The sequence below is a fragment of the Mirounga leonina genome, unplaced genomic scaffold (assembly GCF_011800145.1).
Source record: "Mirounga leonina isolate KUSES-001 unplaced genomic scaffold, KU_Mleo_1.0 Mir_91, whole genome shotgun sequence".
In the NCBI taxonomy this organism is placed as follows: Eukaryota; Metazoa; Chordata; class Mammalia; order Carnivora; family Phocidae; genus Mirounga; species Mirounga leonina.
The window spans coordinates 20,494,507-20,519,441 of NW_023270839.1; the positions used below are offsets into that span (position 1 = coordinate 20,494,507).

Genomic DNA, 24,935 nt, shown 5'->3' on the forward strand with positions numbered 1-24,935 from the left:
ACCCACCACCAGGCTAACCCATCCTCCCACCCCCCTCCCCTCTAGAACCCTCAGTTTGTTTTTCAGAGTCCATCAATATGTTACTTAATAAAATACTGAAATGTTTGAAATGTTTGAAACTAGATTAAAAGGTCATTAAATTATGTTTAATTTGTACTTCATTAATTTAATACTGGACTGTTTCTTATTTAATGAGTAAGATTTCAAAATCATAAAGACTAGTTTGGATTCTGTATTTCTGCAGGCTTACCTGCTATGGAATTAGGGGTAAATTACTTAACCTTTCTGAGCCCCAGTATCCCCATATTTAAAGTGGCAACAGTATAGAAATTTTAAGGAGGTGTTGTGGGAGTTAAGTGAAATAGTATCTATAAAGTTCTTTATACTGTGTTAAGGACTTAGGAAGTAAGCAATAAATGGTAGTATTAATGTTGTTAATAATGCATAATATGGGCTAATAGTGATAGCCTCTTGCTGTAGTATAATTTTGTACTATCAGTGAATAGAAAGGGTTTTATTTACCAAGTTTATTGTCTAAATAATAATATAATGATATTTTTTATTCAAGTGCACCCACTATTTTTAATACTTTATATCTAAGTGCTTAATTATGAATTAGAAGATAGTACTAATTAGACTGGTGCTTTGGGAGCTAATTGAAAATTACAGTGCTTGGGAAGAGTAGCTTTCCAATTTTTCTGAAGCCTCCACCCATGGTAAATGTATTTACACTGAACTCATTAATGCCATACAACTGAAGCAACACTTGTGAAATGATACTTAACACTTACTGCATGTTATGTACTTTTTGTATTTTCTGTTCTTTCGTTGTTCATTAAAACATTGCTGGTTGTAATATATTAAAATGATTTCATGATCCATGGGTTACAACCTATGATTTAAAAAAAACACTGGCATAGAATAATAACTTTACTCTGAGTAATGAAATTGAACTGATCTGAATCCATTCCCAGCAACTCCTGTTCTGGGCAGTGTAACTTTGGACAAGGTAACTTCTCTAAGTTTCATTACTATCTTTTTAAAATGTGATTTCTCATTCACTGGATTATTATGAGGATTAAATGGGGTAATACATATATTAGTTTACAGGGTACACCTGGCAATCATTCATTGAACAACTGTTTTTGAATACTAATGTGTCACCTATGTTGTTGGTATTGAAAGTAAAGTAGTGAAAAACTTACATTCTAGGGCAGAGCAACAATCAGCCTGTTTTATTTCTCATTCTTTATTTTCTTATTTTTTATAACAGCCTTTGTTACCTCCTGGGCCTTTAGAAATGACTCCTGAAAATCGAGATGATGACAGTGAACTATTTAAAAGATTTCTACAGACTTGGGCAAATGTGAGCAAGGTATCATATGCAAGGGCTTACAGCTTTTAGAATTATCTGTTAAGGAAATTTCAGTACATATATTAACTTAATACCTTGGTCTTTTTCATTGTTTCAGACAAGTAGTAAGAATACTGAGAAGGAGTTAGCTAATATTAAAAGGTGAGTTAAAATCCCTTGCCTTTGTTTTATATTTTCTACAGTCTTTAAATTATAAAGACTATATACCATTACAAGAAATTTTGCAAATGAGGTGAAATGATAACCCATAATATTTCCACCCTAGCAACTGTTGTTTTTGTATGTTTCCTTTCAAGTATTGCCATATGTAGTACCGCTATGAATTTCTTAAGGGCAGGGATTTTGTCTCAATAACCAAAACGATGCCTGGTGCATAATATATATTTACTCATTATTTAATAAGTGAATGAATCCATGTACATTTTTAGTTTATTATGTTCTAATGTATATACAAATTTGCATTATGCTTTTCACTAATATAGTTACAAAATATTAATCTCATGTTACTAGAGTCTTTGTATTTATTGAATAATTGTATACTATTTCATTTACTTAATCTTTTCTGACTCTGTTGGTATTTAGAATTATTTTCAATTTAGTTTTGTGTGGTTAGTTGCATATTTAGTTATATGTGTGCATATGTTTTAAGTGTATATGTGTGATTGTGGGTTAATTTTTTTTTTTAAAGATTTTATTTATTTATTTGAGAGAGAGAATGAAAGAGAGCACAAGAGGGGGGAGGGTCAGAGGGAGAAGCGGATTCCCTGCTGAGCAGGGAGCCCGATGCGGGACTCGATCCTGGGACTCCAGGATCATGACTTGAGCTGAAGGCAGTCGCTCAACCAACTGAGCCACCCAGGTGCCCTGTGGGTTAATTCTTTAGGATAGATTCCAGAAGTGAGATTAATGAGTCAAATATCATGGACATTTTTGTGGCTTTTAGTATACATTGCTGAATTGTTTTCTAAAATCATTTTTTCTTCTGAAAATCTTGTATGAATTTACTCTGCCACTAGCACTGTTAATGAATGTATATGTTTAACTGCATCCTGCTACCTTTTATAAGTGAAAAATAGTATCCCATTATTTAATTTGATTTCCTTGGTTATTAGGAGGTTGACTATTTACTAATTGTGTCTCTTTTCTTTTTTGAGTCATCTTTTAGTTATTTTGACTCCTGATTGGTTTTACTTCTGAAATTTAACTTTTATTCCTCAGCTATAAAGCCAATTTAAGTGGCATGGTCATTAATGAAGATACTGTCCATAAAGTTACCAAAGGCGCAATATTTTCTGTGGCTCTCCACCCATCAGAAATTAGAACTTTGGTGGCAGCTGGGGCCAAATCTGGGCAAGTTGGACTTTGGGATTTGGTAAGTTATTATTAATTTTTTGAAGATAATAAAATTTGACTGAAACAGTCTATAGGAGAATAGCCTAGAGCTGCGTGTTTGTAGATGTTACTTGAGATTTATAGTTTTGTGCTTTGTGATACCAAATTTTAAAATTGAGAAATTTTAGTTGGCTTTCTAGAACTTTATCATTTTTAATTTGAATATTATTAGTCATCTGAGCATAAGTTAATTGCCAGGAAACTGTTATACCTTTAAATGTATATATGAAAAGATCACACAGAGTTCTTAGTTTTCTAATTATGTTTATATTTATTTATTTTAAGATTTTCATTTATTTATTTTTCGAGAGAGTGCGAGCGTGCAGGAGCATGGGCAGGGGGGAGGGGTAGAGGGGAGGGGCAGAGGGAGAAGGAGACTCCCTGCTATGCAGGGAGCTGGATTCTAGACTTGATTCCAGGAACCTGGGATCATGATCTGAGCCGAAGGCAGATGCTTAACCGACTGAGCCACCCAGGCACCCTCTAATTATGTTTAAAATAAAGTTTTTGGACTGGGAAAAATATCTTCCTAGGGATCTGCTTAGGATAATCCCATTTGTTTTTTAATGAGTTACAAACAGATACTGAATTCCCTTCATTGTACATATAATTCTGCATGGATTGCTTTTGGTGGTCACAAAATTGGAAAAGCCAAGTTAATATTCTCTGAATTTATTTTCTTATTGGCAAAGTAGAACAAAGGCCTGAAAAATACCATAAGGACAATAAATGGAGATGAAGACACTATGGTAACTTGAAGCTGGTTGGGGTTAATAAACAGATTTTGTGAGAAGAAGAGAGAGATAAATACCAAATTCTCGTTTGTTTTTGGAGCATAAGTTCTTCCTTATTTTGATAAAGTGTGAGTGAGGGTGGGAGGTAAAAGTATTCGGTAAATAAAACAAGTAGAGAAGTGGGAAGAGGTCTAAAAATAGTATAAGGTAATAAAAGCTAAGAGATGAGTTTCATGGGTCAGAGTTAGACAAACCTTCTTGCAAGTAAGTTAAAAAGAATGGGAGTAAAGGCCATTGGTTTTGAAAATGGGGTATCATTAGTTGAGAGAATAGCTTCAACAATGAGGTAAGGAAGGAACACAGACTTTGAGTGAATAAAAAAGAATGGGGTAGTGGAAGAAATGAAAGCAATGGATAAAGATCATTGGTTGAAGAACTTTGAAAAGGAAAAATAGAAAATTAGCATAGTCAAGTGAAAATCTTTTCAGGGTAGATTGATTTGTACAGAGTTGAAGACATGTATAAAAGTCCCTTTGTCATGTCTTTCCTGGTGACTTCAAAATCTGTATTACTAGGTCTCTATAGTCTAGTATCTCTGTCAACCTTCTGATTGTCCCAGACACTTTGCCATCATGTTAACAGCTTGAGCAGGTCTAAAACTCAATACTGCTGCTTTCCTGTGTGCATCCCCCAGCTCCCCTAGTTTAAAACAAAATTAACTTGATCAAAACATAATTTATATATTATAAAATTCATGTTTTAAATGTACAATTCAATGATTTTTAATAGCTTTACTGAGTTGTATAACTATCTTCATACTCCAGTTTTAGAACATTTTCATCATTCCTAAAAGGTTCCTCTTGGCTACTTAGATTTAATCCCTCAATTAATTACTCTTATTCCCAGGCAGATCTCCATAAATTTGCCCTTTTTGGACATGTCATATAAATAGAATCATACAGTATGTGGTCTTTTATGTTAACTTCTTTCTCTTAGAGTTATGTTTTCAAGGTTCATTTATGTTTTAGTATATATCAGTATTTCATTCTTTTTAAATTGTTGAACAGTATTCCATTGTTTATACCAGATTTTGTTGATCCATTTTATCACTTGATAGATATTTGGATTGTTTCCACTTTTTGGCCATTCTGAATAATGCTACTATAAACATTTGTGTACACATTTTTGTTTGGAAATGTGTTATTCCTCTTGGGTAGGTATGGGGTAGAATTGCTGGGTCTTATGGTAATTTGTTAACATTTTGAGGAACTGCCACTGCATTCCAAAGTGATTGCCTCATTTAATATTCCCACCAGCAACATATGAGGGTTCTAATTTTTCCACATGCTCACCAGTGTTTATTATTGTCTGTCTTTTTGATTATAGCCTTTCTGGTGGATGTGAAGTGGTATCTCATTGTGGGTTTGATTTGCATTTCCCTAATGACTAATGATGTTTAGCATCTTTTATGCCATTTGGATATCTTTGGTGAATGGCTTTTTTTTTTAATTAAAAAAATTTTTTTATTAGGTTTGTCTTATTGAATTAGAAGAGTTTGTAAATTCTAGATACAAATTCTTTATTAGATGTGTTTTGCAAATATTTCTTGTAGTCTTTGACATTTTTTCATTTTCTTAATGCTGTCTTTTTTTTCCTTAATGCTGTCTTTTGAAGTGCAAAAGTTTTGAATTTTGATGATGTCCAATTTGTCAAAAATTTTTTAATGGACTGTGCTTTTGGTGTTATATCTTAAAAATTTTTGTCTAGCCCCAAACTTTTTTTTTTTTTTTTAAGATTTTATTTTTATTTATTTGACAGAGAGTGAGAGAGCACAAGTAGGGGGAGCAGCAGAGGGAGAGGGAGAAGCAGGCTCCCCGCCAAGCAGGGAGCCTGATGAGGGGCTTGATCCCAGGACCCTGAGATCATGACCCGAGCTGAAAGCAGTAGCTTAACTGACTGAGCCACCCAGGCGCCCCAGCCCCAAGCTTTAAAGAGCTTTTCCTGGTTTTTTGTTCTAAAAATTTTATAGTTTTTCCTTTCACATTTAGTTTGCTGATTCGTCTTGAGTAATTTTTAAATATGATGTGAGGTAAGGGCCCAAGTTTATTTTTTTGTATATGAATATCCAGTTGTCATTTGTTGAGAAGACTATCCTTTCCCGCATTGAATTGCCTTGACACTCCCTCAGTTTTTCCTCTTAACTTTCTGTCAGATTGCTAGTGTCACCTGGAATCAAAAGTTGAGTTATCTTTTATTAAGTCACCCAATTACCCATTCATTCCTTCATTCATTCCACATTTATTGAGTATTTTGTGCTAAGTAATATTCTAATGATTTCCCAGCCATTAGACATTTGTGAGCAAAGACTGTCTCTGCCCTCTTAGATTTTAGAATTTAGTGGCCAAAGCAGCATTAATGAAATAATGGCCAAATACATAATTACATATTTGATAAGTGGAGTGAATTATATACTGTGATTAATGGCCTGAAGGAAAAGTAGTGTAAATGAAAACACACTACAGGGGGCTAGCCTAATTTGGGGGATTAGGGCAAGCCTCCTTTCCCCTTTCTTACCAAGTAAAGAAAGGGGAAAGGGTATTTCAGGCAAGGGGAAGAGTATGTCAAAGACCTTAGGCAGGGGAAAACCTACCTGATACATTTAAGAACCTGGAAGAATGTTCATATGGCTGGAGTATAGACTGCAAAGGAATGAACAAGAGGGATTATGCTGGGCCAGGGCCCCATCTCCTCTTTTAGAATTACCATACTGGTTTTAAATGGTACTTGTATTTCCAGTTTTCTTATTCCAATCCACTGTGCACAGATAGTCATTTCTAGGCTCAAAACAAACTGGTCTTGTATTCAATTAGGTTTAAAGTAGTAAGAAGTACTCTTTTTTTTTTTTTTAAGATTTTATTTATTTATTTATTTTTAAAGATTTTATTTATTTATTTGAAAGAGAGAGAATGAGAGAGAGCACATGAGAGGGGGGAGGGTCAGAGGGAGAAGCAGACTCCCTGCCGAGCAGGGAGCCTGACGCAGGATTCGATCCCGGGACTCCAGGATCATGACCTGAGCCGAAGGCAGTCGCTTAACCAACTGAGCCACCCAGGTGCCCTAAGATTTTATTTTTTACTTAAAAATAATATCTAATGTGGGGCTCGAATTCATAACCCTGAGACTGTGAGTTGCATGCACCACCGACTGAACTAGGTGCCCCTAGAAGCTCTGTTAACCTGGTATATTCAGATTAAAATGGGCAATTGGAATTTTGCATAGAATGAGTAAAAAGCAGTCAAATCAGTAAGTAAAAAAAAAAAGAAAAGAAACTTAGAGCAGTAAGGAAGAAGTATAACTTAATGCAGTGTACTTCTTTAGCTCAGCTGGGGAGTGGGGGCCACAGCATAGTTTAGCTTCTACCTTGCCCTACAACCAAAATCCATATTGGTGAATTGACCAAACCCTGAGGATTTTCACCTATATTCTCAAAACTAGAGAGAAGTACATTGAGTAGATATTTAGATTTTTTCCTCTTTTGAGTGAGGAATAGGGAAAGCGGGGAAACAGGGGAAGTGGGGAAAGTGAACAGTAGGACTCATTCTCTACAAAGGAAATTTTCTTGGTCTGTGGGAGTGGTATAAGCCACGTCCTTCCCCAGAAACCTGCCAAGTAGGTGGTATAAATCCTGATATAAAATAATGAATAGAATCTCCCAGTCTAGGAATTCCAACAAATACAGCATACTGTTTCAGCTGAAACCACCTATCTGCCTCCCTCCTCCTGCTCCCTACCCCTATCTTTCCTCTTGGTTACAGGAAAGCCTGTCTTTTTCTGAGGAAAAAATGAACTGATGTCAGATACTGGGAGAAAGAGTCAACATATTATATCAGAGCATCTAACATGGACAGAGCAATTCAAGCATGATGGAAAGGAAAAGAAATGACTTGGCAACTAGACAGACACTATTGCGAAAACAACAGAAGAACCTAGCATGCAAAGACAGACCTAGAAGAGAAACATAACCCAGGGAAAGAAAGGAAATTCTTTTCGGTTCCAGACTGTAGAACTCTATTGTTCAGTATAGTAGCTACTGGTTCTAAGAGACTGTTTACATTTATGGGGCACCTGGGTGGCTCAGTCAGTTGGGCATCTGCCTTGGGCTTAGGTCATGATCTCGGGGTCCTGGAATCGAGCCCTGCATCGGGCTTCCTGTGCAGTGGGGAGTCTGCTTCTCTCTCTCCTCTGCCCCTCCCCCACCTGCTCATGTGCTCTCCCTCCCTCTCTCTCTCAAATAAATAAATCTTTTTTTAAAAAAGACTATATTTAAATTAAAAAAGAAAATTTAGTTCTTCAGTTACACTAGGCACTTTTTTTTTTTTTAAGATTTTATTTATTTGACAGAGAAAGACACAGCGAGAGAGGGAACACAAGCAGGGGGAGTGGGAGAGGGAGAAGCAGGCTTCCCGCGGAGCAGGGAGCCCGATGCGGGGCTCGATCCCAGGGCCCTGGGATCATGACCTGAGCCGAAGGCAGACGCTTAACGACTGAGCCACCCAGGCGCCCCTACACTAGGCACTTTTTAAGTGCTTAATAGCCACACATAGCTAGTGGATACTACATTGATAGTGCACACATATAACATTTTTTTCATCTCAGAAAGTTCTTTTGGACAGTGCTGCTGTGGAGCAAGTTAATAACATTATTTGGTAAAATAATACTCAGAAATAAGATGATAAAACAAGAGAATGAGATGGAAAAGGGGATTGCAGAACTAAGGAAGCAAATTGAAGATCAAATAGAAACTAATAAATTAGACAAAAGCAAGGAACAGAATAGACATTGCTGAAAACTAAATTACAGTCATTAAAGATTTGAGGTAATCTCAAACACAGACAAGCCAATAGGTAAGGGAAGACAGTCAAAGATGACCCAACAGTGGAACAGAAAATATATTCAAAGAGAATTCTTCTGAAAAGACACAATGGAATTGGCAGATTGAATGTGTATACCATGTTCTAGGAAAACTTGAAACTTAAAGGATAAAGAATTCTTTAGGCAGAATAAATAAATTATATTCAAGGGAAAGAGTCAGGCTTTTCTGTTTTCTTCAACAGTATTTCATGTAATGTCTACAAAGTTCTGAGGGAAGTATGGCCCAGAATACTTAGCGGCCCAAGATACATTTCTAATTAAAGGCAGCTGGTAGGTATTCTCACATGTGAAAAAACTCAAGAAATTCAAGACCTGTGAGTTCATCTAGAAAAAAAAAAACAGCAAATCTCAGCCAATTAAGAGTAAATCAAAATTAAGAATTGAGGTATGGAGAAGCTTGACAAAAGAATTGGTGATGGGCATTGAATCCATTCAAATGCAAAACTAATATTAAATAGCTATATGAGCTATGTTTATGGAACTGGATGTGAGTGTTATCAACCTGGACAAAATAAAAATAATAATATAACAAAATAATAGAGATGGAGAAAGGGGAGATTGGTGAAGGGATGAAAATAATGCTCTCAATCAACAGAAAATGTCTAAAATTGACACATAGTTAAAAAAATAAAGCATAATGACTACCACTCCTTTTGTTTTATACTTTTTCCTTTTTAGGGGATATCGCTTGATATAGTTACAAATACAGTTGACCCTTAACATGGTTTGAACTGTGTGGGTCCACTTATACACGGATTGGAAAGTTTTTTGGAGATTGTGACAATTTGAAAAAAACTTGTAGATGAACCATGTAGCTTAGAAATACTGAAAAAATTAAAAAAGGTGTGTCATGAATGCATAAAATACATGTAGATACTAGTCTATTTTTTCATTTACTACCATAAAATATATACAAATCTATTTTATAAAAAGTTAACATTTTTCAAATCTTCAGCAAACACAGATCCTATGTGGCACCATTCACAGTCAAGAGAAATGTAAATAAATGTAAAAATGCAGTATTAAATCATAACTGCATAAAATTATTGTTATACTATTGTACTACTCTAAAAATCTCCTAGCTATTCTGTTGCTATTGTGGTGAGCTTAATTAAAGAAGTATCTCCTTGAAACACCAGTCATCTCCATGTGCACGGTTTATCTCCCATAAATTGTGTATTGCTGAAAAAGTGATCTCTCGAGATTCTTGCATATTTTTCATTGTCTTTAGTGCAATACTATACACCTTGAGTACACCATAGGACTCATATGAAGTGCCACTAATGATTCTGGGAAGTGCGCCCAAGAAACAGAAAATTCAGGACAGTACAGGAAAGAGTTGAATTGCTTGATAAATACTATAAATTGAGGTCGGTAGCAGCAGTTACCCGGCATTTCAAGATAAATGAATCTAGAATAAGGACTACTGTAAAAAAAAAGAAAAAATTTGTAAAGCCCTTGCTGCAGCTACTCCAGCAGATGTGGAAAGCCTTGTACTTTTTGCAAAATACCTTTTTATCTCGTATTGAAGATGCCGCTTTTATGTGGGTATAGGATTGCTCTAAGAAAGACATACCTATAGACTAATATGATTTGAGAAAAATTGAAGTCATCATATAACAAAACAAATGGAAGGTGAAAGATCTAAAGCTGGAGAATTTAATGCCAGCAAAGGATGGTTTGATAATTTTAGAAAGAAGTTTGTCTTAAAAAATGTCAGGATAACAGGAGAAGCAGCATCTGCTGACCCAAGACTGCAGACAAGTTCCCAGACACCATTAAGAAAATTACTGAGAAAGGGTATCTGCCTGAACAGGTTTCTAATTCAGAGGAAAGTGCATTCTGGGAAAAAAAAAAGTGCCACAAAGGACATTTATTAGTAAGGAAGAGAAGTGAGCACCAGGATTGAAGGCAGGAAGGAATAGGCTAACTCTGCTCTTCTGTGCAAATACAGTTGGGTTTGTGATCAGGACTGCCCTCATCTATAAAGCTGCTAATCCCCAACCTTGAAGGGAAAAGATAAACATGAGGTGCCAGTCTTGGCTGTACAATAGGAAGTCCTGGAAACAAGAGCACTTTTCTGGATTGGATTCATTAATGCTTTTCCCCTGAAGTCAGGAAGTACTTTGTCAGTAAGGGACTGCCTTTTAAAGTTCTTTTGATATTGGACAATGCCCCTGGCTACACAGAACCCCATGAGTTCAACACCAAAGGCATGAAAGTGTTGCCCCCAAACATGGTGTCTCTAATTCAACCTCTAGATCAAGGGGTCATTAAGGACCTTTAAGGCTCATAGCACATGGTACTCTATAGAAAAGGTTGTCAACACTATGGAAGAGAACCTCAGCAGAGAAAACATGAAAGTCTAGAAAGATAACACCATTGAAGATACCATTGTTGTTATAGAAAAAGCCATGAAAACAAGCCTGAAAGAATAAATTCCTGCTAGAGAAAACTATGTCCAGATGTACATGACTTCACAGGATTTATGACAGAGACAAGGAAATCATGAAAGAGATTGTGGTTATGGCAAAAATGGTGGGAGTGAAGGGTTTCAGGATATGGATCTTGGAGGAATTCAAGAGCCAAAAGACTCCCCACCAGAGAGAGGAATTAAGAGAAGAATGCTTGTTGGAGGTGAGTGCTTCTGAACCAGTGCCACATGATGAAGCAGTTTTAGAAAACAAATTGACATTAGTCAATCTGGCAGAAGCATTTTGATTATTCAGGGCTGCTTTTGACTTTTACAACATGGACCCTTCTGTGGTATGGGCACTGTAACTAAAGCAAATAGTGGAAGAATTGGTACTATATGTATAGAAATATTTTTAGAGATACGAAAAAACAAAAAAGTCAGAAATTATGATGTACTCCATAAAGTTACACTCAGTGTGCCTGCCTCTCCTGCCTCTCCATCTACCGTCTCCACCTCTTCTGTTGCTGTCACCCCTGAGACAGCAAGGCCCAGCTCTTCCTCATCCTCAGCCTACTCAGCGTAAAGACAGTGAGGATGAAGACCTTTATGATGATCCATTCCACTTAGTAAATAGTCATCCTGCTGTACAGTTAATAAATTTATCTGTTGTAGGATGCCTGGGTGGCTCAGTCAGTTAAGCGTCTGCCTTCGGCTCAGGTCATGATCCCAAGGTCCTGGGGTCAAGTCCCATATTGGGTTCCTTGCTCAGCAGGGAGCCTGCTTCTCCCTCTGCCCCTCCCCCTGCTCGTGGTCTCTCTCTCTCTCTCTCTCTCTCTCATGCTCTCAAATAAATAAAATCTTTGAAAAAATAAAATTTATCTGTTGTATATGTGTCTGTCTTCATGTGAAAATCTAGTAACTGTACAACTATAAGCAAGAAGTATATGAGACATTTTTGTGTCATTATCATCCTCATCGCCTAAGTAGTCATTGTGTAGAACATCGTATGCAAGACTTGTATGGAAGTGGATAGCCTTTCCTTACATAGGCATAAGGTGGATAGTATTTAATATAAAATTAATAATGTGTTAGCTTTCTTACTGTTTTATAATTTTGCTTTCAAAGAATTATATTACCATAGAGTATATCTTTCTCTCTTGTTATTGAAGAAACTATCAGCCTATCATCACAGATAAGTGGCTTTTTTTTTTTAAAGTAACTTTCCAGTACTGCCTTGTGAATATGACTGTAATACCATATACCATATTATAGGGAGTCATTCATTAGTGTATAGGCTAGGCTACTGTGAAGCTATTGTATTGATTACACTAGGCTATCATAAAGCAGTCCTATTGCCACTTTATTATCAATGCATGAGTTGTTACACCTGTCAGTAAATATGAATTTGTTTTTCACATCTTTTCATTTTTGATGTTTAGTGTTAGTAATATATATAATATCTGCAGTGTTTTGTATCATTTAAGATAATATTGACAGGTACTGACATGATTTATCTAGTAAACAGATGACATAAACTTATGGTATTGAAAAACAATGCAGTACTGTGAATGTATTTTCTTTTCCTTATGATTTTATTATTTCTTTTCTCTAGCTTACTCTATTGTAAAAGTACAGTATATAATATGCATAACATACAAAATGTGTTAATTGACTGTTTATGTTATTATTAAGGATGTCAGTCAACAGTAGGGTATTAGTAGTTAAGTTTTGGGGTAGTCAAAAGTTATATGTGGTTCAACTGCATGGTGAGTTGGTGCCCCTAATTCCCAGCTGTACTCAAACTTCAAAAATTCCTTCAGCCTGATTTTCTTTTATTATTTTGAAGTGTAGTTAAATTTAATACTATTAAAAATGGCATATGTAGCATGGTCTTATTTTTTTCTAAATTTCTCCTCTGTCATTCTAACTGTTTAAGTACATATAAAGACATAATAGCTTAGTATTTTAATGATAATTTTAGGTAATTTTGGATTTGGAGTGATTTTTAATAATTGTCTTTCTACATTTCTGTATTTAGGTTTTTTATAACAATGGAGAGTTTTGTTTTTCTAAAAAATAAACGCTATACACAAGTATGTGAAGATATTTACAGTGGTTAACTCTGGATAGGATGAGGAGTGAATATGATTATAATTTTTTCCCTTTCTTTCCTTTAAAAAAATTCTTCTGTTTAAATTTAAAATAAAAAAAGACGAAAACAAAAATGCTTGAGTATTTCAGAGCAGATTAAGCCAGATTTGGAGATGATAGTTCTGATTCATAATATGACATATGGCATAGGAATATAGCTTATCCAGATCTGAGAAGTGATGATTTAGGAATTGGTAATCCAGTTGTGGAAAGGATAATCCCTAGAAGTAGTAATAATATTAATGTGGAATTGAAATACATGCATTTTTCATGGTATATTTAGGGGATAGAACATGGGTCTTGAACTCATGACCCTGAGATCAAGACTGGAGTTGAAATCAAGGGTCGTCAGAAGCCCCAGGGATAAAATATTTTTTAAATTATCATTTTGTGTCAGGACCAAATACCTTATGAAAATTGTGCTTAGACTGATTTATAGAAGCATGCTGAGGAAGCAAAGTAGTAATGGTATTGGTATGTTTTTAGTATTAGGGAATTATGCTGTATGTGAAATAAAGAGCAGATTTCTCATTTCCTGAGGATTTCATGAACTAAAGTCATAATAAACAGTAATTTTTTTCCTTCTGCATTATGAGAAAACTAGTTTGCTAGTTGCTGGAAACTGTTAAATGTGACAATATTGTTGGATTGAAAATTAGAAAAATAATTTAGTGATAATAGAAAGTTTTTAGTTCTGACCTTCTGAATGAGGTGGGCATAATTACAGACTAAGAAAAGACTGAATGTAATACAGACATAAATAGTTTAATGACAGAAAGTGTTACTACTTTTCACTAGTTTTTGTCTCTCTCCCTGCTCCCAACTCTCTTACAGACTCACCAATCTAAAGAAGATGGAGTTTATGTTTTCCAACCCCACAGTCAGCCTGTTAGTTGTCTTTACTTCTCACCTGCGAATCCAGCTCACATACTGTCACTGAGCTATGATGGCACGTTACGCTGTGGGGATTTTTCGAGGGCTATTTTTGAAGAGGTAAATGTTAATGTGTTTACATCTTGACTTGAGATGATATTCTGGATTCTTTATGAAATGCCACATGAATGATTATTATACCAATCAGAGTGGGTGAAGTGATATAGAATAGAAACTTTAGAAGTACACAACTTAAGTTTGAATCCCAGACCATCTGTTACTACTTGTGTGACCTTGGAAGTTATTTAACCTCTTTGTGCATCAATTTCCTTAGTTGTGAAATGGGATGGTAATAGTACCTACCTCATAGGGTTGTCATGAGGATTGAATGACTTGAGGCAGATTAATTAAGTGGTCAGAATACAGCCAGACACGTAAGTGTTTGCTCTTACTATTTTTTAATTTATGTAAAAGCTTTTATTTATTTATTTATTTATTTATTTAAAGATTTTATTTATTTGACAGAGAGAGACACAGCAAGAGAGGGAACACAAGCAGGGGGAGTGGGAGAGGGAGAAGCAGGCTTCTTGCCAAGCAGGGAGCCCGACGTGGGGCTCGATCCCAGGACCCTGGGATCATGACCTGAGCCGAAGGCAGACGCTTAACGACTGAGCCACCCAGGCGCCCCCAAAAAACTTTTATTTTGTATTACTATTTTTTTTATTAAAGTATAGTTGACACACAATGTTACATTCGTTTCAGGTGTACTACATAGTGGCTCACCAACTCTATACATGATGCTGTGCTCACCGCAAGTGTAGCTACCATCTGTCATCATGCAGTGCTACTACATTACCATTGATTGTATTCCCTATGCTGTACATTTTATCCTTTTTTATTCCTGTATTTATTCCATTACTAGAAGCCTGTATCTGCCATTCCCCTTCACTCATTTTGCCTATTCTACCCCCACCCCTCCGAATCCCTCTGACAATCACCAGTTCTATTTATGGTCTGTTCCTGCTTTTTTTGTTTTGTTCACTTGTTTTTTAGATTTCATATAAGTGAAATCATGCTATTTGTCTTTCTCTGTCTGACTTAATTTCACTTAGCAAAATTAGGCAGTAATCTCTTTTATTTTTGCTTTTGTTTCCCTTACCTTTGGAGACGTACCTAGAAAAATGTTGCTAAGTCTGGTGTCAAAGAGATTACTGCCTATGTTTTCTTTTAGGAGTTGTATGGTTTTATTTTTTTAAAGATTTTATTTATTTATTTGAGAGAGAGAAAGAGAGAGAGCATGGGGGTGGGTCAGAGGGAGAAGCAGACTCCCTGCTGAGCAGGGAGCCCGATGTGGGACTCAATCCCAGGACTCCAGGATCATGACCTGAGCCGAAGGCAGTTGCTTAACCAACTGAGCCACCCAGGTGCCCCAAGGAGTTCTGTGATTTTAGATCTCACATTTAGGTCTTTAATCCATTTTCAGTTTTTATTAATTTATTAATTAATTTTTAAAGAAGCTCTACACCCAATGTGGGCTTGAACTCATGATGACACAATCAAGAGTAGCATGCTCTACCAACTGAGCCAGCCAGGCACCCCCATTTGGGTTTATTTTTGTGTATGGTGTCAGAAAGTGGTCCAGTTTCATTTTTTTCATGTAGCTGTCCAGTTTTCCCAGCACCATTTATTGAAGAGACTGTCTTCCCCATTGTATATTCTTGCCTCCTTTGTCATAGATTAATTGACCATATAATCATGGGTTTATTTCTGGGCTCTCTATTCTGCTCCGTTGATCTATTTTTGTCCCATACCATACTGTTTTGATTACTACAACTTTGTAATATATCTTGAAATCTGGGATTGTGATCCTCCCCATCTTTGTTCTTTCTTAAGATTGCTTTGTTTATTTGGATTCTTTTATGGTTCCATACAAATTTTAGGATTGTTAGTTCTAGCTCTGAAAAATGCTTTTTGTATGTTGATAGGGATTGCACTGAATCTGTAGATTACTTTGAGTAGTACGGACATTTTAACAGTATTGGTTCTTTCAGTCTGTGAGTATGGTGTATCTTTCCATTTGTGTCATCTTCAATGTCTTTGGTCATTTTATAGTTTTCAGAGTACAGGTCTTTTATGTCCTTGGTTAAGTTTATTCCTAGTTAGGGGCGCCTGGGTGGCTCGCTCAGTTGTTAAGTGTCTGCCTTCGGCTCAGGTCATGATCCCAGGGTCCTGGGATCCAGCCCTACATCGGGCTCTCTGATCGGTGGAGAGCCTGCTTCTCCCTCTCCCACTCCTCCTGCTTGTGTTTCCTCTCTCGCTGTGTCTCTCTCTGTCAAATAAATAAATCTTAAAAAATAAAATAAAATAAATTTATTCCTAGTTATTCTTTTTGGTGCAATTTTTTTAAAGATTTATTTATTTATTTGAGAGAGAGAGAGTGGGGGTGGGGTAAGGACAGAGGGAGAGGGAGAGAAAGTCTCAAGCAGCCTCTGCACTAAGTGAGCACCTCACAACTGTGAGATCACGACCTGAGCCAAAACCCAGAGTCGGACACTTAACCAACTGTGCTACCCAGGCACCCCTTTTTGGTACAATTGTAAATGGAATTGTTTTCTTAATTTCTCTTTCTGCTACTTTGTTATTATGAGTGTATGTAAATGCAACATATTTCTTTATATTAATTTTGTATCCCGCAACTTTCCTGAATTCATTTATTACTTCTGATAGCTTTTTGGTGGAGTCTTTAGGGTTTCCTATGTAGAGTATCCTGACATCTGCAAACAGTGACAGTTTTATGTTTTCCATATCAATTTGGATGCCTTTTATTTCTTTTTGTCTATTGTGCTAGGACTTGCAGTACTATGTTGAATAAAACTGGTTAGAGTACACATCTTTGCCTTGTTCCTGATCTTAGATGAAAAACTCAATTTTTCACCAGTGAGGGTGATGTTGGGTGTGTGTTTGTCTTTCTTTCTTTCTTTTTTTTAAGGCTTTATTTGTTTGATGGCACCTGGATGGCTCAGTCGATTAAGCATCTGCCTTCAGCTCAGGTTGTGATCCTGGGGTCCTGGGATTGAGGTCCCGCATCGGGCTCCCTGCTCTGCCGGGAATCTGCTTCTCCCTCTGTCCCTCCTCCCACTCGTTCTCTCAATCTTTCTTTCTCTCTCTCAAATTAAAAAAAAAAAAAAAAGATTTATTTGAGAGGGAGTGCATGAATGAGCAAGGGGAGGGACAGAGGCAAAAGGAGAGAGAGAAAATCCTGAAATAGACTCTGTGCTGAGCATGGAGCCTAACTCAGGACTCGATCCCAGGAACCCGAGATCGTGACCTGAGCTGAAAACAAGAATCAGCCTCTCAACCAACTGTGCCACCCAGGCAGTATATACCTTTCTGGACATTTCATATAAATGGAATCTCACAATTTGTAGTCTTTTGTGACTGCATTCTTTTACATAACAATGTTTTCAAAGTTCATCCATGTTGTAGAATGTGTCGTTACTTCATTCCTTTTTTTTTTTAAAGATTTTATTTATTTATTTAATAGAGAGAGAGACAGCATGAGGGGGAACACAAGTAGGGGGAGTGGGCGAGGGAGAAGCAGGCTTCCAGCTGAGCAGGGAGCCCGATGCGGGGCTCGATCCCAGGACCCTGGGATCATGACCTGAGCCGAAGGCAGTCGCTTAACCAACTGAGCCACCCAGGCGCCCCTACTTCATTCCTTTTTATGGCTGAGTAATATTTCACTGTATGGATATACCACATTTTACTCATCCATTCATTAGTTGATGAACATTTGGGTTGTTTTCATTTTTTACTATTGAAAATAATGTTGTTATGGACATTGATGTACAAGTTTTTTTGTTTTTGATGTACAAGTTTTGTGTGAACATATGCTTTCATTTCTCTTGGGTATATACCTATGAGTGGAGTTCCTTGGTCATATGGTAACTGTGTTTAATATTTTGAGGAACTATCAAACTGTTTTCCAGAGTGGCTTCACTATTTACATACTTATCAACAATATATGAGTATTCCAATTTTTCCACATCTTTGCCAACACTTACTGCTGGTGACTGTAGCCATCCTAGTGAGTATGAAGTCATATGCCATTATGGATTTGACCCTCATTTCCCTAATGATTAATGATGCTGAGTGTCTTTTCACCTGCTTATTGGCCCTTTGTATTTATTTAGAGAACTGTTGATTTCTCTAAATGTTGGATTCTTTGTCTCATTTTTAATTGGGTTATCTATCTTTTTAGTACTGAGTTGTAAAGTTTCTCCACTTACATATTTAAAGTCAGGTTTATTGAGGTGTAAGTTATATACAATAAAATTTATCCTTTTAAGTGTATGGTTCTATGAGTTTTGGCAAATTTTTTACACCTATGTAACTGCCACCACAATCAAGATATAGAAAATTTCCATCACCTGAAAAAAATCACCTTGTGACCTTTTGTAGTCAGTCCCCTCCCCCTTCCCACACTCCTGACAACCACTGATATGATTACTGTCCCTATAATTTTGTCTTCTCCAAGATGTCAAATAAATGGAGTCATATGGTATGAAGTTTTTTATGTCTGGCTTCTTTCACCTAGCGTAATACTTCTAAGATTCATCCATGTTGTTGCATGTATAAATAATGTGCCCCTGATACTACTGATGGAACAGTTACCTTGTGTTAGGCATTAATCTGAGAGCTTTATATATATATTGTTAAACCTTATAACACCCTATGAAATAAGTAATGGTATCCCCATTTAACAGTTGAGAAAACGAGGTAAAGAGGTTTATTGGCTTGCTCAGGGACATAAATGGCAGTGCTAGAATTTTCACTTGGGTCTGTCTGACTCCACTGCAATTAAGCTCCTGCACTTAGCCATTTTAATATACTGACTGAATACTTCAGGTTTTATTTGGGGCTTTTTTGGATGTACAGGGGTTGTGATGCCTTCGGTATATTAATTTGTTAACCTCAGTTTATAATAGTATATATAACTTTTTATTAAAACTAAAAATCAGCAACTAGTGATTCAGTGTTAAGAATTGTGGTTAGGTATGCTTCCAGAAAGTGCACATATACTTACAAGCATATGGAGGTAGAGTTTTTTTCATTTGCACTAATGGATTCATACTATATACGTTTTTGCAACTTGCTTTTTTCACTTGGTAGTATGGACAGATTGTAGTACAAATCTGTCTCATTCTTTTTAGCAATGCATGGTGTTTCAAAGTAGAGATGTACCATCATTTATTTAAACAGGTCTCTTTTGGTGGACATTTAGGTTGCTTCTTATTGCTATTATAGGCAGTCTTGCAATAGGCATCTTTATATATATCTTAGATAAATTATTGGGTCAGAGGGTACAAGCATTAAATATTTTGATACGTGTACTCTGATTAGTTGTCAGAAATTTGTTATTTATTTATTTACACTTCTACCAAGAGTGAGTGAGTGATGAGCGTTTGGCCATATATTTTTGGACTTGGTTGGCAAAATTACTTGGTATATTAAGGTATTTCAGTTGGGTGGAATTCACATTTAGTTCATTTCCCAGTAAGTGTCACAGAATAGATCTGCAGCTGAGGTTTATTGGATTTAAGAGATTTGGCATGTAACCCTGAGATGGGTGGATGGGCTATTTGATTGTAGGTGAGTCTCACAGCTGATCAATGCCTTGGTTTCCATCTCTGTAAAACAAGATGATCATTTTGCCCTGTGCATTCTGTGGGATGATGGGAGGATAAATGAAATTATTAGGTAAAGTGTTTTATAACTTTTTTACCAAAGAATTTATACGTTGGTTGTTATTTGTATCCTTAGGTATATAGAGATGAAAGAAGTAGCTTTTCCTCTTTTGACTTCTTGGGAGAAGATGCCTCCACTTTAATAGTAGGACACTGGAATGGAAATATATCACTGGTAGATAGACGGACATCTGGAACTTCTTACGAGAAACTTATCAATTCTTCTTTGAGCAAAATAAGAACTGTTCATGTCCACCCAGTGCATAGACAGTATTTTATCACTGCAGGATTGAGGTATGTTCTTCATAAAGTTTTGTGATTTATGCCTTTTAAAGTTAGGAATACTGTTCTATTTATTTGTTTTTTAAAGATTTATTTATTAGAGACAGAGTGAGTGCAAGTGGGGGGGAGGGGGGAGAGAGAGAGAGAGAGAATATCCTCAAGCCAACTCTCTGCTGAGTGCGGAGCTCGATGCTGGGCTTGATCCCAGGACTGAGATTATGACCTGAGATGAAACCAAGAGTCGGACGTTTAACCGACTGAACCATCCAGGTGCCCTGAGGGACTACTGCTGTAGTTTGGATGTCAAAGATAACTGACTTCTGTGATACCCATATAGCTAAATAATTTTTCTTTCTACAACAATTGAGGTTTTTTGAGTATGATTTTTTTTTTAAAGAGAGATTCTTTTGAAAAAAAAGATTCTTTTGGATTTAGTGAATAGTGAAAGTATTAAAACAAAAACACATTTTTGTTTTCCTTGACATGTGCATTTACTATTTTTTTTTAAGATTTTATTTATTTATTTGAAAGAGAGAGAATACGAGCAGAGGGGAGGGGCAGAAGCAGACTCCCTGCTGAGCAGGAAGCCCAATGCGTAGCTTGATCCCAGAACTCTGAGATCATGACCTGAGCCAAAGGCAGATGCGTAACCGACTGAGCCATCCAGGCGCCCCCATATTCATTTACTTCTAGTCTTTTGAGAAGAAAACTTGTAGGGTGGCTCAGATGGTTAAATGTTTGCCTTCGGCCCAGGTCATGATCTCCAGGTCCTGGGATCGAGCCCCATGTCCAGCTCCCAGCTCAGTGGGCAGTCTGCTTCTCCCTCTGCCTCTGCCTCTCCCCCTGCTTATACTCTCTCTGTCTCTCAAATAAATAAATAAATCTTAAAAAAAAAAAAAAGTTAAAAAAGAAAACTTGTAAAAAAAAAAAAAAGTTATATGTGACCTATAACTTGGTCCGTGTTTTTATTTTCTTCTGAGAGACTGGAAAACCAACTAGAATCTTGTCTCAGTATTATCCACTGGCTTCATATATATTCTGTAGTTATGGAATTTTTCTAATATTTCATTTTTTATCTATACAGTGTTTGTAAAATTATTACAGATCAAAGTGTTCTTCAATGTAATGAGTATTCTATGTGTCTGTGTTCAGCACTGTTTGAGAGCTCACTACATGTACTATGGCAACACTGAGAATTATTCCTCCGCTTACAGGGATATTCATATTTATGATACAAGGCACCTGAATCCCAGGAGAAGCCAGCCTTTGATTTCTTTGACTGAACACACAAAGAGCATCGCTTCTGCCTATTTTTCACCTCTTACTGGTAACAGAGTAGTGACCACATGTGCTGATTGTAAGCTGAGGTAAATTGGGGAGATAGAAATGCATTTTTTTTTTTTTTAAGATTTTATTTATTTGACAGAGACATAGCTAGAGAGGGAACATAAGCAGGGGGAGTGGGAGAAGGAAAAGCAGGCTTCCCACGGAGCAGGGAGCCCGATGCGGGGCTGGATCCCAGGACCCTGGGATCATGACCTGAGCCGAAGGCAGACGCTTAACCACTGAGCCACCCAGAAATGCATTGTTAAGGAATCTAAAGAGTCTGTAGCTAGTGTAAACCAGTAGCTTTGTTTACTACTGCTCCCTATTAAATTGCTAGTTTTATTGTTTTGTAGCCATTTCTATGTTCCTGGCCAAATCAGTAACCTGTATTTAAAGGTTTTTCAGCAGTTTTGGGGTCTGGAAATTTCCTTGAGTTTGGCAGGGAAGGTCTGTAGGTACCCCAGGGGGTAGATGTCAGGCTTCCCTTTCAGCACTGAATGGTCCCAGAAGTCCCAATAAAACCAGGCTTGTGATATGTTGGAAGAAAGATAATTTTAACATAGGGACAAACTCTTAGGTTGGGCTAGTGGGGTCTACCCTACACATGAAGTGCTCAGTGGAAATTGCAGAGCCCCAGGCCATGAGCAGGCAGAAAAGATAGTAATAATTTGGCTTCTGTACAAACGACTGGATACAGTTTTATGGTTTTAGCTTTGGTACCTTTCTATAGCTACTTCCTAAAAATGGCTTTAAACATGTAATATAAATCACTTGAACCAAAAACAGAAAATAATGACAATAAAAGAAATGTAGAGAAGTTAATACAACCACAAAGGAAATGATTTTGTTCTCTTCTATAATCCCTGATTTTCTTAGCATTATAAGCATTTGTCATTTTATGAGTTTTACCGTAAGTGATTCTGGAGTTCATTCATTATTCATTCAGCAAGTATCTGTTGAATGTATACTGTGGGCCAAGCTTTAGAAAGGCATCTGATTTCTGTTTAGACTCTTCTGTTGGGAAGAGCATAGTCTTCACTTTGTGACAGTTTACTAGAAACTGTGCCCAATTTCTAGTAAAGTTTGTGAGTATTACCAGGAGGGTACATTAAGAGATTTAGTCACTAGACAGTGGCAGCGCATTGTCCCCTTTCTACCCATACAGTTTTCTTTGTCTCAGAAGCTACCAATTTTAACCATTCCTGTTCATTTGCACTGCAGAGTTTACATTAGCTGTTAGTGATTTAGCTTTCTAGTAATCTAATTAGGCAATAAGCTTTAGGTGCCAAGAAACTATACTGGAATTGCTAGGTGCAAGAAGAAGGGGGAGGTGGTGTGATGTGGTTAGTTTCTTTACCTAGTGGAGGCTTCTAGACTCTTTGAGCTACCCCACAAGAACTCCTCCCCGTGGTTACTGGTCAGTCATAGTCTTGCCAGCATCTGGAAATGACACTGTTCAGTCCCTCAACTAATGAGTCTCATGGGGAAATTGCTCTTGATATGTGCAAAAACTTTTAGGTTATTTGTACATTTTCAGACCACATCCCTTTATATATGATCTATAATTATTGTGAATCTCAATATAGAATCCAGATTATCACTTTATAATCTGCATTTTAAATTTGGGGTAATAGTGTTTAAATAAATTATTTCTACACCAAACTACAAAGCACTGAATTTTATGATATTTCTTGTAATTTTTGTTAAATATATTAGCTGAAGCTTGTTAAATCCTGATTCTATATATTTTAAAGTAGCAATCATATTTCATGTCATGAACCAATGAAAAACTTGTTAAATACACTGATTTTCTTTCAGAAAAATTTTAAGAAACAGTAAAAAGGGTGTTACTTTGTTCTTGATCTTTGTTTTGCAGAATCTTTGACAGCAGCTGTATATCCTCTGAGATTCCTCTGCTCACTACCATCAGGTAGGTTTCCATATGCTGAATAATGTAGACCCTGGATTGCTATTAGCTATATGTTGGAGTGCACACATTAGACATCTGATTGTCAAAGAGATGTAATAGGTTTGAATTTTTGTATTACACTGTTTAAATGTCCCAGGTTGCTAGTTCCTATCCTAGTTCCAGAAGGGTTCTTGCTTCCAGGTTCCCTGTATCTTTTAAAGGGTTCAGTACCTTTTAGTTGGTAGTTGTTCTTTGCAGCTGGGTGGTTATTTTTGGTTAAGGTGAATGACTTTATTCCAACTTGAATTACTCATGTTATCTTATTAAAGAAGATTGTAACCTCTTACCTGCTGTGAGGCCATCTAAAGCTCTTTTGTTTGTACCTGTTTGTTGTGGGCTTAAAGGGTTTCCCTACCTTCCCACTTACTTTCCCTGGTTACCCTCTTTTGCATCTGCTACTTTTAATGTATGTATTTTACATCCAACTTTTGTCAGTGCCTTCTTCTAGACATACCTCTTTATCAGTATTTATGAAGTTGGGACCAGAGTGTGCAATATATGTTGATTGTTACATCATACATTTTATAGTCTATGGAGGCTACATTTAAGTGTGTTTGTTTCCTTTCTTACAAATTTTCCCATCTTCATTTCTTTTTTCAAACTTTATGCCCAGTAAGCATTGATTCTTCCTTCTCCCTCCCTTCCAGACCTTGGCAACCATCTTTCTGCTTTACATTTCTGTGATTTTAACTACTTTAGATCCTTCATGTGAGTGGAATCACACGGTATTTGTCATTCTGTGACTAGCTTATTTCACTCGACATCATGTCCTCAGTGTTCACTTATGTTCTATCATGTGACCTCCTCCTTTTTTAAGGCTGCGTAATATTCATTGTATGTATATACCACATTTTCTTTATTCATTCATCTGTCGATGGACATTTGGGTTGTTTCTACCTCTTGGCTATTGTAAATAATGCTGCAATGAACATGGGTGTGCAAATATCTCTTCAAGATCCTGCTTTGAATTCTTCTGGATATTACCCAGGAAGAGGAATTTTTTAATTTTTTGAGGAACCTCCATATTGTTTTTCTGTAGGGGCTGCACCATTTTACATTCCTACCAGCAATGCATCAGGGTTCTAATTTCTCTTTATGTTCGTCATTCTGCTCTTTTATTAGTGATTATGTAAATGGTTGTGAGGTAATACCTCATTGTGGTTTTGATTTGCATTTCTGTAATGATTAGTGATGTTGCACTTTTTTTTCATTTTTTTTTTTGGCCATTTATATATCTTCTTTGTAGAACTGTCTATTCAAGTCTTACCCACTTTTGAATTGGGTCATTTTTGTTTTGAGTTGTAGGAGTTCCTTACATATTATGCATATTAACCCCTTACTGAATATATGATTTGTAGGTATTTTCTGCTGTTTTGTGGATTGTCTTTCACTCTGTTGATTGTTTCCTTTGGTGCACAGTTTTGAGTTTGTTATAATCCTGTTATTTCTTTTTCTTGTCCAATTGGTTATCAAGTGACTGCTCAGAATGTCCCCCTTATCAAATCCTTGTTGGTATAATGGCGATGCCTCACATGCAGGATCTGGCTACCTGTGCAGTTGTCAACACCTGGAATTTAGATTAGTGTCTCTAGTCCTTCCAGATTTCCAATAGTATGTTGGATAGAAATGGCAGGAGTGGGCATACTTGCCTTTTCCCTGATCTTTGAGGAAAAGCTTTCGGTCTTTAACCACTGAGTATGATGTTAGCTGTGGGCTTTTCATATATAGCCTTTATTAT

General features: G+C 36.6%; 1 protein-coding gene across 3 annotated transcripts in view; it reads left to right on the forward strand.

Annotated features, from left to right (window-relative positions):
• The window catches only part of WDR76 (WD repeat domain 76), a 55,458-nt gene that overhangs the window by 26,455 nt on the left and 4,068 nt on the right, over positions 1–24,935 (forward strand). For 2 of the 3 annotated variants that reach the window (XM_034994741.1, XM_034994743.1), the window contains exons 6-12: positions 1,274–1,375; positions 1,473–1,516; positions 2,594–2,747; positions 13,835–13,993; positions 19,697–19,914; positions 21,117–21,269; positions 23,105–23,158. In XM_034994741.1, coding sequence (XP_034850632.1) covers positions 1,274–1,375; positions 1,473–1,516; positions 2,594–2,747; positions 13,835–13,993; positions 19,697–19,914; positions 21,117–21,269; positions 23,105–23,158 — 884 coding nt within the window. The remainder of the gene's footprint in view (positions 1–1,273; positions 1,376–1,472; positions 1,517–2,593; positions 2,748–13,834; positions 13,994–19,696; positions 19,915–21,116; positions 21,270–23,104; positions 23,159–24,935) is intronic. The other variant, XM_034994742.1, reaches the window with a different exon arrangement.